The sequence below is a fragment of the Leptonychotes weddellii genome, chromosome 7, assembly GCF_054177405.1.
Source record: "Leptonychotes weddellii isolate Sample4059 chromosome 7, ASM5417740v2, whole genome shotgun sequence".
Taxonomy (NCBI): Eukaryota; Metazoa; Chordata; class Mammalia; order Carnivora; family Phocidae; genus Leptonychotes; species Leptonychotes weddellii.
The window spans coordinates 44,214,787-44,230,228 of NC_138375.1; the positions used below are offsets into that span (position 1 = coordinate 44,214,787).

The 15,442-nt window shown below is 47.1% G+C and overlaps 1 protein-coding gene across 2 annotated transcripts in view; it reads right to left on the reverse strand.

Annotated features, from left to right (window-relative positions):
* ADAM19 (ADAM metallopeptidase domain 19) overlaps nucleotides 1-15,442 on the reverse strand; it is a 78,904-nt gene that overhangs the window by 22,982 nt on the left and 40,480 nt on the right. For both annotated transcript variants that reach the window (XM_081826251.1, XM_081826250.1), the window contains exons 6-9: nucleotides 10,990-11,182; nucleotides 10,265-10,330; nucleotides 5,463-5,534; nucleotides 1,718-1,884 (exon numbers count right to left, since the gene is read on the reverse strand). In XM_081826251.1, coding sequence (XP_081682377.1) covers nucleotides 1,718-1,884; nucleotides 5,463-5,534; nucleotides 10,265-10,330; nucleotides 10,990-11,182 — 498 coding nt within the window. The remainder of the gene's footprint in view (nucleotides 1-1,717; nucleotides 1,885-5,462; nucleotides 5,535-10,264; nucleotides 10,331-10,989; nucleotides 11,183-15,442) is intronic.

Sequence of the window (15,442 nt, forward strand, 5' to 3'; positions counted from 1 at the left end):
TCTGTGGTATGCATATTGGGGCGGGGTGGGGGGATCGGGCAGCAGCTGTGGGGGCTGATGCTTCATTTCCACATCACTTTGGGGCCAAGGAAACAGATGTGTCCCATCAGGAGCCTCGCAAAGTGCAGCTGGGTGCAAAGATGAGCTGTTTCTGCTTTTGTTTTGCAATTGTGATGCAAACCTGCCAACAGCCAGCTACATTCCCCCAGTTCAATCCACCCCTCTCTCAGCTGTATCCATCCAGGGCAGAGGAGAGGGGATGACTAAAACACCAGTATTCTCCTGCATGCCACAAACATGGGATTTATTGAAAGGATCTACATGGAAACGCATTTTGCGGTGCTTTCAGAGCTCCCTGTTTGTCTTCTCACCGAGACCACAAGACCTTTGAGAGCCAAGATGGCCTTATTTCTTTGGGGGTCACCAGAACTTAGCAGAGTATCTGACACATAGAGGGCACTTAATAAGTGTTTGCTGAATTGAAGGCAGATTCTTCTTCAGAGAAACAATGTGCAAGAAAACACATAAAATATATGCAAATCTCTAGGAAGCCGCACAGGTCATTTTATAAACTTAGACATGGCCCTAGGGAAGCCTTACTGGACACCTGGATTCCAAGCAGGACAGCAGGCTTTCAAAGTTCAGGCAAAACCCAAAAATTTCCTAGGTGAATGTACTGTTGTGAAATAACCATAGCCCAGATTTTTGGTACAGTTATTTCCCCACTTCTATTAAAGATTTTTTTTTATTTTTTATTTGACAGAGACAGAGAGAGAGAGTGCACAAGCAGGGGGAGCGGCAGGCAGAGGGACAGGGAGAAGCAGACTCCCCACTGAGCAGGGAGCCCGATGTGGGGCTCGATCCCAGCACCCTGGGATCAGGGCCTGAGCTGAAGGCAGATGCTTAACCAGCTGAGCCACCCAGGCGCCCCTCCCCATTTCTTTTAAAGAGTGAACAAATGTTTAACTGATCGTTGATTCAGAGAGATTTTTTAGGGAACAAAAGCAAAATGGTTTTACTATGTATGGGCCTTTGGTTATAACTGTCTCAGAATACCTTTGGAAGTCAACACTAAAAACACCAGATATTCACCCTCCACCTCCGGGGGACTTCAGGTACCACCATGACCCCCAACACTATCTATTCTTTTCTCTCCGGGATTGAAGAAATTCCGGCACAACTCCCCCCACCCCCGATGTCTCCCTCCCAGCCAACACACAACACAGGGTTCCTGCACTATCTGCCACTCAAACCAGTTCAGGCACTCAGCGCTGAGCCCCTGGGGACAAAGTGAAGGGCAAGCTAAGTAAGCTACTGCTTTGGGAGATGAGCACGCATACTACAACGTAGCACCATGCAGACCAGAATGAGCCCCTTAGAAAGTCTGAAGTGACGATCAGTCACTTCCCACATACACACCCAACTGTTTCAGATGTTCAACGGAATATGTATAAGTCTAAGTTTCTCATCTAGATTGTCAGCACTGCTTGCAACCGGTTGACTGAGAGTCTATGACTCTCAGGGTTTTAATACTTTCCTGGGTGTCTTGGGGGCAGAGCACATGCCTGAGAAATAAGGGATTATCTGGACCAGAGAGGCAGGATGGCTGGTACCACCAACACTGAGCGCCGGGGGGAAAAGGCAGAGAGTGCACACACTGCAGGTGGGGGCTGTGCAGCCAGGCCCGGGGAAACACACATGCACAGAGGCCACGTACGTGATTAACTGTGCGTTGTCATGGTTCTTCTGGGTGAGCAGCTTGCGCCTCCAACTGAGAAATGACCAGAGAGTAGAGTAGGGGTTCTCCGAGACTTCACACATATTCCCATGCGTCCAGACTTCCAAGCCCACGAGGGCAATCCGGATGTTCAAGGATCGGTAAAACTGAAAGCGCACACAGGAGAGCCACTGCATCGTCTGTCAACACCGCCCGACGTTTACGCGCCCCTTCCTAACCTCAGCACTCAGAGCAGATACCAGATGGCTCTGCAGCACATGCCTCCCAGGGCAGGGAGGCAACAGGGGCTGCGAGTCACACTTTTCAGGAGGGAGCAGTGAGATCCTAAGATGCGCAACGTTCTGGAGGCAGAGCTGGGGTCACTCAGCTTAGAGGAAAGAAGACTGAGACGGGACAGGACACAGACTTGCTTCCGCACGTGGACAGGGCTCTCATGTGCAGACAGCATCAGTGCTGTTTCTAAACTGCTCCCAAAGTGGGGTGTGACCAATAGGTACGACAGACAAGAAGACCCGTTTCATTTTAAAATAGGAAAAAAAAAACAAAAACACCCTTGTAACTAAAGTTAGTTAGAAGTAAGCTCAGAGCTAAGCTTTGCTGCTGCCTGTGATAAGTACCCTGGGCCCAGCTGTCCAGTACAGTCCTCTCTCCCAATTCCTTACATGAAAAGTTCAGTAACTTGCCTAACTTATCTTTTTTATACATGTCTAAAAAGTTCTCTTATACAAAATTCCTCTTGTATGTTGAGGTATAATTTACACACCATAAAATCCACCCATTTGGGGTGTACAGCTCAATATCTTTAGTAAATTTACCAAGATGTAAAATGACCACCCCAATCCAATTAGAGAGTATTTTCATCATACCAAGAAGGTCCCTCATGTCCATTTACAGTCTTTTCCCATTTTCACCCCCAGACCCAGGCGATCACTAATCTACTTTCTGCCTCTACAGATTTACCTTTTCTAGACGTTTCCTCTAACCGGAATTACATAATATGTGGTCTTTGTGTCTGGCTTCTTCCACTTAGCATGTTTTTGAGATTCATCCATCTCATGGCCTATACATCAGTTTGTCGTTCTTTTTATTGCTAAATAGTATTCCGCAGTATGGATATGCCAAATTGTAAATGGATGCGTTATTGCGTGCGGTCTCCCACTCATTTTGGAAGTACATGGGTATACATGATATACAAGCAGACGGACACGCTTATTCTCCAGAGTTCCCTTTCCCACGACTGGAGGTGTTCAGGCTTTGTCACGAATGTCCCAGACAGGTGGCCAGCATGAGGCTGCAAAGGTCCCAGATCCCCTCTAGAGTTTTGTCCAGAGATCCTGAAATTCTATAAATGAGACCTGACTCTCAGGTTCCTTCGGACTAGAGCTACACCTGACCTTTGTGACGTGGTATCTTTCATCTCATACACACATAAACAGGAAGAGGGTTTTCTTTAGAGCTAAGTACCACTGGAAGGCATAGGTTGAAGGGATTCTTTGACTGGCCTGCCCTAGAGATTACTGAGGCAGTGACTCTGAAAACAAAATTGCACGTAAACCCAGACCACATGAGCGGAAGATACCATCTTAATCCAAAATTGGCAGGTACTGCAGCAGCTAAAAACAACAATCGTTAACATCAATGTTTATTGAGCACATTCTATGTCCCAAGCACGGAAGCTTAGAAAAGTTCAGTAACTTGCCTAAAGTCTCAGCAGGAAGACAGTGGAGCCAGGATGAAGGCCCAGATGATCAGATCAGATCTCAGAGCCACTCAAGACTCTCACTGCTTCAGTGCTGGTGTATTTACACATCCAGAGAATCATCTTGCCCCCAAGAAGTTGCGGTCTCAGATGGGCTCCAGATTCCGTGAAATAACAGTTGATTGCAAAGGAAATTTTGATTTTCCCATTTTGTGCCAGGTCAATCATTACAGAAAATAAAGGGTTTGGATTCCAATTTAACTTGCTTCATGAGGGAGCTTTTAAGGACTTAAACTTGGCTTTTTCACAGTTAAGGAAAAACATTTTTGGATTGGATTCATGATTCAGCAAATTAGTGCAGTTCATTCCAGTTTTAGTTCAACAGTTCAGTTCAAGTAGCTGGGTCAGCAAGCCTCAGAAAAGTGCCTTCCTTCACCCCAGCCACAGCGACTAAAATCAGCTGCTCAGAAGAAAACCAAGACCGCTCGCCAGAAGGGACCAGCTAAGCAAGGCTAGGGGCTTCACATAAGGGCTGAGGCCTAATGTCGCCTCTCTTCCACTCTTCGTCAGCACCCTTGGTTCCACCACGCAGACCAGCTGGAGAGTTCACAAAGGGGAGACCCAGCCAAGCTTCCCACCTGCTGGGTCTCCAGAACAATAGACGTCATGTGGGTGAGAACAGGGTCTGCCTCCTGTATACCCCCCAGGAAATGAGCTTTTCTTGTTTTCCCAGATGTTGAGTGTTTGGGATGTAGGATCATTTAAATGTTATTGTTGAGTGAACTGAGAGCTAGAGAGAGGACTGAGCTGTGTCCCTGGAGGCCTTCCTTCCAGGAAATGCTCATGACTTTCACCTGTTACCAGTGTTTCCAGAGCCATCTAGGGCAAAACAAAAACATAGACTACAGACTCTCCCGCCTGATGACTTCAGAACACTACCAAATTTGCTTGTAAATCCATAAAAAAAATATTTAATGTCTCTTTTTTATCTTCTAATGTTTAGAAAAAAATAATTTCCCCTTTAGACCTGGGATCCATGAATTCCTAACAGGCCCAGAGGTAAGCTGCGGAAGTGCTGAGTGCCCTGAAATTGTACGATAAATATTTTCAGATTCTCAAAGAGACCTGTGACCTTAAACATATTAAAATCTGTTTTTAAAAACTATTTACTACTAGGCTATCAAGAGAGTACTGTAATTTAAGGTTATCTATTCTACTGCATTTTGCAGTGCAACAAATACTCTGTTTCATATAAACAGAGTTATTTCCGAGTCCCAGACCAGCCTGTTCTAGTAAAATTCAAGACTTTGGGTATTTCCTAAGGGCATGTTTTAAAAGGGCCTGATCTAGGAGAGTTAACCATTCACATGGTCTTTGTAAGAGATAAATAATTTTAGAACCATTTTATAGATGAAGGCTATACAGATTGGCCCAAAACAAACCACTCAACTTTTAAGGTTCTGTACATTTCCCATGCTGACCTACCTCAATTCTCCCCCAAGTCAGGAAACTTCTGGGCTTTATACCTGGAGGGAACCTTAGAGAACCTTAAAGCATTCTTAAACTGGGCTCTTTCACATCCTAGGTTCCCTGGCAGCCATTTGCAGGAGTGAGGGGAAGGAGCAAGAGGACAGCACTCTGGATCCTCACCCCTGCTTTGGTTTAAAGAGTCTGTTTTTATCTGACTTAATATTAGACACTGGCATAAGATTTCATTTAAAAGAAGGGTTCCACCAGAAAAACGAAAATATTGAAAGCCATTGATTTAAGCCAGCCCCTCTACTCTGTAAATTAAAAACATAACAAAACAAAACTGCAACCCAAACAAGGTAAGTTCCCTGGCTAAGGTCACAGAGTTGAGGGCTTTGTCATGACCACCCTGAGCCTCTATGGCATTGCTATTGCCTCTCTGAAACTGGCTGGGGTGACCAATCCCTGAGGAAGCTCAGGTGCCATGCCATGTCCTGTCCTGTGGCCCCTCTAAGGTGCTGGCATCTTTCCCACAAAGTACACACCTGGTCTCACCTTATCAACGTAATTGGCGATCTCCATGAGCTTGTGTTTGGTGGCGTCCTGGTCGCGCCGATTCTTCTGAAACTAAGTGGAGCAAGCAGAGCAAGGTGAGGCCCCAGAACCCCTTCCTGGACCCCTCCTGTGCCCCATTTCTTGTCTTTCAATTAGGTTTTATTTTCTCCAGACTCCTATGAGCAATTATTTTTATGCAATTTCCTCTCCCCCGACCCCCTCCCCATGGTGTCAGCTCAGGGAGGGCAGAACCTGGGTCACATTCATCTTGGTATCCCCAGCTGCCAGTTCAATGCCAGCACACAGTAGACATGTCATAGATGTACAGTAAATTGAATTCTCTTCCTCCAGCCCTTGAAGTCAAACCTGCTCTCCTGTCCTCCAAATTACCAGGTCTCCTGCAAACTCTCACTGTGGCTTAGAAGTGGGACCAATCTGATCCTTGCATTGGTCATCACTCCAACATGAAGCCATCATCACAGGGATCTCACGAGGCCTCCCTACATGTGATCAATCAACATTGATCAAATTGCTGCTAAAAGTCTACCATGTGCAAAGCATTATGCTTGGCACTAGGTAGGACACAGTGTGTGAGATCCTGGTACTGGCCCAGAGGACCTTGCGTTAAAACAGAAAGAGAGGGGCTCCTGGGTGGCTCAGTCGGTTGAGCATCTGCCTCTTGGTTTCCACTCAGGTCATGATCTCAGGGTCATAAGATCAAGCCCTGCATCAGGCTCTGCACTCAGCAGGGAGTCTGCTGGGAATTCTCTCCCTCTCCCTCCCCCCTCTCCCTGCTCGCTTGCACTCTCTCTCTCTAAAATAATCTTAAAAAAAAAACAAACAAAACAGAAAGAGAGCCAGAAATAATAACAATGGCAGATTCTGTATTTAAGGAATACACAATTAAAATGGCCACATAAAGAACTGCAATGGGAGGCCACATGAATGACACACTTGGGTGCTGGCAACCAGGACCATAAGACCTTGGCAAACAGGCTTTGTCTGCCATGCCACTCGAATCGATTGGCAGTGCCTTCTACAGTGAGAAGAATTCTGAGACTGCATGGGGTTCAGCAGGAAAGAGTGCTGTGCTCGATTATAAATGTCTGCCATGGGTACTGGTAGGGAGACATTTCAGTATGTAGCCTCGCATTGATCATTCCTGCCTGAAAGGGAATACATCTCTTTCAGCTGCAACGATGAAGGGAAGCTTCACGGTGTAAAGATAAAATCTGCTACAACTGCAACCTAAATTTGCAAATGATGGGCATGTCCTGGATGCTGCCATCGTTACAGAGAATCTGGGTACCCATCTGATTTACCTTGTACACACTCTATACGGTTCTTCAATTCCAACCCTTCACATCCTTCCTCCATCCCAACCCACAAAAATATTCAAGCAAGAATCACAAAGAACAGCCAGATAAAACACCCTGGGATATCTGTTGGGATGAGAGTGTGGCTGGCCATGATACAGGGAAGAAAACCGCCGTGTCTATTCTCCCACTGCTTTTGGACTTCTTGGGCTTCTTCGGAACCATCAATCATCTCACTTCCCCATTGCTTTCTAGAGCGCAATTTGATGCAAAGCCTTATGACTTGGACCTATGACTTGTGAATCCTGAAGTTTCTCTTTATAGAGTCGTCCCATTTCTAAATTGGTCTCACTGCAGAGAAAGGGCTGCAACATTTACTGAATATTTATTAGAACATCAGAGTCAGAGGTCACTGTTTTTCAAATATATTAATCCTGTCTTTAAACAATTGCTTGACAATACCACCAGACTTGAAGTAATGTACCATGTTGTCCAGAGCAGCCTCAAGCAGGAGTAGCAAACTTTCTACAAATGGCCAGACTGTAAATACTTGAGGCTTTGCAGACATACTGTGTCCTCTCTATTCCACTCGGACCACTGCAGCTCAAAAGCAGCCATGGACAACACATACAGCGGGAAGAATTTGTGCCAATAGAACTCTATTTACAAAAACATGTGGTGGGCTGGCTTTGGCCATAGGCTAGAGTTTGCAGATCGCTGATCGAAAGAAAGAAATATTTCAACCTTATACTTTCTAGGGTGACACAGGAAGTAAAATGTGGTATATCATCTGGCCTTTGCCAACTACCCCACTTTCTGTCTGGAGCATGACAGCACTCTGCAGGCCTGTTTTTACAACTATCCCATATCCTCCTACAACATCCTGTCTTGCTCTTTCCTTGCCTATATTTCCCATTTCACCTGTGGAATGAATAAATGGAGAGCTGCCCCAGGCCCTCCCACCTAGGCCCAGGGAGTGAGCAGCTGCTTGGTCATTTTTACCACAATAACTCACTCTCTGGGCGGCTCTGCTCCCTGCAGGACGGAGTTCAGAGCCCAGAGAAGGAGCCTGGCCTGTCTCAGCACCAGGTTGTAAATCACAGATAAGGCAGCCCTCCCCTTCCCTATCTTCCCAGCCTCTCAGATTAATTAATTGTCAGGAATACATTTCTGCCTGCAGGGGATGAGAGGCCACTTGAAGAGGGAGTCAGGAAGAGATGGTGTGGGGAGGAGGGGATTTGTCAGCCTGTGCACCCAGCCTGGCTGATTACATCACCCTCCAGTGAATCCTTCTAAGCCCAGGACCCTGAGAAGTGAGCACATTCCTGATGCACAGGCTGCACGAATCACAACCTGTTGGCAGTGCCTATGGGACTGGTGCTGGAGGCTCTCTCTGCAGGAACAGGAAGATGGTCCTAGACCACACCACCATCTTTGAGGCACCTGGGGGGCCACTTTTCCTCTTGGGGGTCTGCTGTGACCCTGAAGGTCACAAGACTGAAGACGCCCAATCCCTAACCCACCCCCACTACTTCAGCTTCCAGAGTTTCACACCCAGTAGGTTTTAGAACCCTCCAGCAAGATGCCACTGGGGAGAGTGCAGGGCCAAAGGGGAGGATCACCCCACCTTTACACTAGATCAGGAGCTTTGGGAGTCCTAGGAACTTTATCTGAACAAATGATTCTGTGGCCAAAATATATATATATATTTTATATATATATATAAAAGAAAGTCCAAGACCACTGTATGAGATGATCTTAGATCATCTAACAAAAGCTTAAATGGAAAAATGTCCTAGAGTCAGAAGAACTCAGCTTTTTTCCAGTGGCCCTCTCACCACAAGGCAGTCCTGCCAGGTGGAGGCCAGCGTTGTTACCTCTCCCCATGACCATGGAGCCTCGGCTTTTAAATCAGCTTTAGATTTTGCTCCCCACACCGCTCCCCCATCCTACACACACACCAGTCTTTCGAAAGGAAAACAAAAGAGAAAGAGAGAGAGAGAGAAAAAGAAAGGCTGCTGGAAAAACCAATACCTACATCAATTACAAAGCTAAATTCTTCTCAAAGCAGAACATGATGTTCCCTCTGCCTGAAATGCCCTTCACCTCCACTTTTCTGCCCAGTTAGCAACTCCTTGTCTCTGAAGGCAGCTCAAGGCCGCCTGCCCCTGCCACTAACACTCTCGAAGGCAGCTCTTCCGGCCCGAAGCCTAGTGTTCTTTCCACGACCCGCACTGCTCCAGGATGCGTGCTTTAGGACTGTAGGCTAGGTAAAGCCGCCTTGGGATGAGGTCTTTTCAGGGAGCTGGTAACTGCAGCATCTGGATGAGGCATGAGACAGATGGAGCCCTGACGAGTTCTGTCCTAGGGGAGCCCCAGGCGCGGCAGCGGCATTAGAATGCGGTGAGTGCTCAGCCCATTGTGACTGCCCCTGCCCAGATGTGTTCTGTTGTGATTGAGTCACTACATGAAGTGAGAACTAGAGGTGAAATATGGCTAGTTTAAGTTCTGGGACCTGAACCCACTCTTCAGGTGTCAGCTTCAACATCATCCCCTTGGAGCTTTCCCCAATTCCCAAAACCATGCCAGTCCTTTCAGGATCTTTGCTCTAATCCTCTAGGAAGATCAATCTTGGCAGTCACCACACTTGGCTTTGTGTGCTGCTACTGTAAACTTTGATGTCAGGGATAGGTCTGTCTTAATCTCCTGGGGCCAAGCACTGTGCTTGACACATACAAGAAAATCAAGATATCGTTGATGAACAAATGAAAGAGTGAGAGAGATGAGTGTTCATCAGATCTTAAAAGCCAAGGCCCATGAGAATCTGGCTGATTTGAGAAATACAGAATTAAAGGGCAAACAGCTATTCCTTAGTCAGTAGTTCTCAAACTTGCCTGTGTCCAGAATCACCCAGAGGGCTTGTTAAAACAGGGATTCCTGGACCCCAGCCCCACAGATTGGGACTCAGCAGGTCTGGGGTGGGGCCTAAGAATTTGTACTTCGGAAGTTCCCAGGTGCCGCTGATGCTTTGGGAACCATGGTTCTCATTTGGCACCAAGGGGATTATAAAAATGGACCCATACATGGGCAGGAAAATTGTATTCAATCAGATGACTGAGAATATACTTATTATCTTTGCAAAAAAATTTTTTTGAAATTTCTATGGAGAATTTATGGGCTCCCTAAGAATAAGCGCCAAAACTGAAAGGTCTTCAGACTCAGTTTAAGAAATGTTAATCCAAATAACGCTAGTTGCCGATTTTCTATCTGATTAGTGTATTGAGCCAGAAGAGACTTTTTCCTTGTTTTTTTCCCCAACTATGTTTAAAATAGCAAAAAGAGCCGTTGGTCAGATTTAAGGCCAAAATCACATGACAAACTGGAGAAAGATGAATGTTTCAGCATTTCCCTAAAGTGGTTAGAAGCCTGGAGCGGAAGCTATTGAGAGTGTCGCTTTTCCACTAAAACCCATTGCCTCCCCCTTACCTCTGCATAATCAGCCACGAGGTAAAGCTCCACATACTTCATGAAATGTAAATCTTCCCTTTTCATCTAAGAAAGAGATATAAGCAGATCAGAGCTGTAGAAATGGTGAGTGTGGCCTCATTAAAAAAAAAAAACTGCTAAGAAATGGCGCTAGTTAATAAGCAGCCGACCTCCTTACTGATTTTACACTTGATGCTGGTTACAGTCCCCATTATCCACACTACACCTTCTGCCCGCCATCTTGGTTATCGCTGGGGCTGCTCTGGGACTATGAGTCCAGTCCTTTATACTCAAAAAATAATGAGCTGAGTGGGCAAGTACAGGGGCCACCATACTGTGAGGGAACATGCTGACAATCAAGTTCCCAAAAAGCAATGAAACCACATACCTCTATTTTCAGTATACATAAATATAAGCATTTTGTGCATATGGTTAAGTGGTTATTCCAAAAGGGGAGGCATATTTTTTTTTCTCGCATTTTAAAGTTTCTGAAATCAGCATCTCAGGGTATTTTAAATGTCATAGTGTTTTTCCCAAAAGCAGTTATTCTGTCCAATACAAGGGTATCTCACACAGCAGTGAACAAGATAGTAACTTAGAACAAAAGAGAAACGTTATTTCCTCCTTCCTGGCCATCTCCTTTAATTTGGAAATACTCCTGGATCCAAAGCAAGGATCCTCAGAGCATCCTCAAGATCCTCAAGGACTCCTGCACTGAGACTCACCCTGCGAGGTCGTTTCTTGGTCTGGTTCATAAAATGAAGGACCCAGTCCCTGGTGGTGGACTTGGAGTACTCGACCCCACAGTTCCCCAGGGGCAGCTTGAGATGTTCAGATCTGTAAATAAGGTGGTGGCCCTCGCTGTCAGGCAGGGGCTCGATGATGTAGCTGAGGTTACTGCTCACCATAATCAGGCCTCTGTCAATGGGAGAAACAGAATCTCTGGTCAAAGATTATAGTCTTGGAAAAGTCTCTTGCTCAGGCCTCAGTTTCTCCATATGCAAAATGACATGGTTGGTTTTGATCATTGGTTCTTAACTTTATTATGCGGTCATGCACCTTTTGGTTAAGAATCTGATGCAAACTCAGACTTCCTCTCCAGAGAAATCTGCACATGTATATGAAAGGTGGTACACAATTTCAGGTACTAAAAGCTTATTAAAAGAAGCTCAAAGGTTCTAAAAAGGCTCACCAGGGACAGTTAATAATATAAAGGAGGGTAAGACCAGGATTCCAAAAAGCTTCCCAAACTCAAACACGGCATATGAAAATCGAAAGTTGAAACTTAGAGACTCAGAAAATGATGGTCTGGTGACTGGAAAGGAAACAGTGGCCTGGGGGTGAGGAGACCCAAGTTCTGGTCTTCGCTCCAACGTTAAGCTGTCAAATGATCTTCAATGAACCTCTAAAAAAAAAAAAAAATCACTCCAAGCCTCAGTTTCCCCATGTGTAAATTCAATAATTTACTAATTTAACAGGACTCCAGATGATTAAATAGAAAGATTTTTGTGTACAGAAGAAACCAAAGCTAGAGGCATCACCGATGGCATTCCTCCTAGCCCCAGTGAGGCCGCTCTTTAGTGAAGTGATGTCCACAACCAAGGATGCGTGACTAGTCTTGGCTCTTGGTTATAGATACAAGCACTGAACTCAGAATAAGGACACGTGTTCATTCATTATATTCTTTCACACACTGAACTCTTAATCTGTACTAGATGTGGTCTAGACATCATCCCTGTCCTCGAGTAATTCACAGCTTCTTTGGGGGACAGTCATTCATTCCACAAGTATTTCCTGAGCTCCTGCTATGTGCCAGGCATCGAACTAGTTGATGAGGATGGAGAAGTGAACAAGACAGACAAAGAGCCTCTCCCCATGGAGCTTAGACTCTGAACCTGGAAATAAATCACTAAAGTATATAACAGAGCAAAAAGATTTCATCGCCCCTAACACTGATGGATAGGACACAGTTGCCTGGGGGTACCCCATCAATGAGGCTTCCGAAAGAAAGAGTGCCAGGACCTATTATTGATCACTGTCACAAATAATCCATGGAAGGGTGAGTACAGGCCCATGGAGCAGGCATCTGTCATCCTTGATGTGGTGAGATGAATATTGTAGCAAAGGAATGCACTCAGGGCTCTGGGAGAGGAAGAAGCCCAGGAATAAACCCCAGGGCACCAGCAGCATCTCATGGGCTCCAAAACCGCAGGTCTTCATCTGTCCAGAAAGTTCAAAAGCTAAAGTATCTCCAAGTCAGTCTTTGTCACTCTAAACTGGCAGGACCCCTCCCTGGCTGCCCCAGCTTCTACCTCCTCCCCTACCCCCTCGAATCCCCACCCAGGTTTTGCCCTTTGGGAAGAGCCTGTGATGCCTGTGGGAGGGATAGCGCCAAGCTCTGATCAGCAGCAGCCTTCCTGGCATCCATCCCTGGCTGACCTCATTCTGGTGCCAGGGAGCTGGACGACTTCCCGGCTGCCTCACCCAGGCTGACACAGCAATCCGGGACCAGCCCCTCAGCAGGACACCAAAGGTGCTCCCTGAACAGCTGGGGGTGGGAATGGGGTGAAGAGAAAGGGTCACATCCGCTCTCGAGTCCAGGCAGGAAAGGGCAGAGGGCAGAGCCACCATGGGCATCCTGTTCCCAAGCTTTCTTCTCATTTCGGCAGACCAAGGCCCCTCCCATGACCTCAGTTTCCCCCAGTGGCTCCAAACATTGGAAACAGAGGGCTTGACAGCGAGTCAGATGATGGCTTTGTGCCCATCAGGTTGTGGCTGCGGAGATAACACCCAGTGAGTGGAAAGTTCCACACAGGAACCAGTGAAGGTTCCAGTGTAGTTGACCAGGCATCCCTTGAACAAGCCTCTGGGTCAAATAGAGCAGAGATCAGGCCAAAGTTTGGTCCATGGTGAATAAGAGTGATCATGGTGGCTATACAGAGGCTTTGCTGTGGCCCAGGCACTGTGCTGAGTATTTCCTTCTTCACACTAACATTTCTGATCCCCACTGCACAAATAAGAACACTAAGGCTGGGTGAGGTTAATAAACGGACCCAAAGTCACACAGGTAGTAAGAACTCAAGCAGTCTGGTTCCAGGCCCCACAACCTTAACCATGTTTTCACACCGCCTATCACAACAGCTCTGCAGAGTGGGCCAGAAAGATGTCCCCGGTTTACAGATGGCTGCAACTGACAGGCACTAGTAACTCTCCACGGAGGTGTGATCGGCCTGTCGGAAGTAAGATACCAGTCTGCTGGGGGATAAGAAGACGAAGGAGGCATTTAGCCTACTTTTCATTGTTAGAGGCCATTTTCTGAGAGTTAACCATATGCCAAGCACTGTGCTTACAATCATCATTCTTTTTTTTTCTTTTTTCTGTGTTATAAGGCACCATCATGAGTCCCATTTTATAGATGAGGAAACTGAGCCCCAGAGAGGTTACATAACAAGGTCTGATGGGTATCTGGAGCCAAGGATTTAAGATCTGGCAGCCTCTGGGCCGTCTGCCTCCATCAGTGAGCTCCAAACTTAGGGGTCAGAGATCTCCAGGATCAGAGCTCCCAGAGCTACGTATTAGACGATTCTGCAGTGTATGTTAACACTACAGATGTAGGAGACTCAGATTCTGTGGGCTGGAGCCTGCATTGTAAACAAGTCCCATGGTAATTCCCTGCATGGGCACACTCAGGAAGTCTGGCCTGGAGCCCAGGCTCGGTGTCAGGAGCCTGTCTTTTCACAAAGGCCCAGACGATTCTGTTTCAGAGAGTGGGCAGATATTAGGGCTCAGCAGGACACAGAACTCGTGGCCGCTCCCCTCCCTTCCCCCTACTGTGGTCCCTGGTAACTCGCCCATGGCACGGCTGCAATCCTCCCCGACTGCCTGGTTTAGAGAAGCTACCATAAGCCCCAGCACTTTACAGTGAGGACCAGCTTTGACAATGGTCCGGGGTGGGAGAGGATTTCTTAGACTCTACTTCCCGCGGCCCTGCCCTATCACCACCCCCGAATCCTGCTAGCTGCTCTCCCCTGAGCACCCACGGGTCATTCATCTTTCCAGGAGCCTCAATTGATCTAATTTGCTAAATGTAAGCACTGGCGGAGCTCAGCCATGGGGCAGGGGAGGGGGGCCCAGGAGGCTGGGTGGCTGGGACCTCACACGCTATTCTCCATTCCACTCTCCACCCTACTGCTCATTGTTGAGAGCTTGATATAAATGAAATTATACAGAGGAGCCCTGGGAGGGCAGGACAGGCAGGGAGCAGCAAGTGATTCGTGCTTAACCCCTGAATGACCACAGGACTCACCCAAACGCACCCTTGAAGGACCTAGGCAAGAAGCGCTTCCTAGGAATGTGTCCGTTCAGCGCTAAACCTCAGGAGACACATCCCACGTCCCTACATCCAGAGCTGCGCTAAGAGGTAACCACCCTGTTCCCCTTCTTTCCAGCCCCTCCCTCCCACCCCAATCTGCATCCAATAAGAGGTACTGGGAGCATCAAAGGCAGCACAGAAGGAAGAAGGCACATAGGTGAAGTGCTCCCTCAGGAATGGGGTGGCAAGGCACAAGTGGAGAGCGTAAGCTCAGAAGGGAGACATACCTGGGTTCGAATCCTGGCTCTGCTGTCTACCAGCATTGTGCTAAGTCAATAATGCTGGCCAGCTCACACCGTGGCTGTGATAATTGAAGTAATAGGGAACCATTCAGTAGCCATTCAGCACACATAGATGGAACCTACTATGTGCCAGGAACTGTTTTAGGCACTGGGGATGCAATATGACCAAAAAGAGTCCCTACTCTCAACAGAATGCACTGATGCCCTAATGTAAATCCACCAATGATGTCATGACTGTTCCCATTTTATAGGTGAGAAAACTGATGCTAGGGAGCTAGGTTTTAGACCAAGACTGGTTTGACTTCAGAATCCACACCCGTCATGACTTAGCGGTATGGCCCTGCACGGGCTTACTCTGTGCCAGAACACAGAGGCAGAGCCTTTATTATGTGCTCTTCAGAAGGAAGACCAGATATCCAAAGGCAGAAGACCATGGCCCTCCCTGGCAGAGGGGCAGATGGTGATGGCCTGCTGTGGGTGGATGAGCCACCTCCTTCTGCCCCAGGCGCCCACCTCCCTGGGACCATACACTCTCTGCAGCGCAGAACTTCCAACACTCAATAG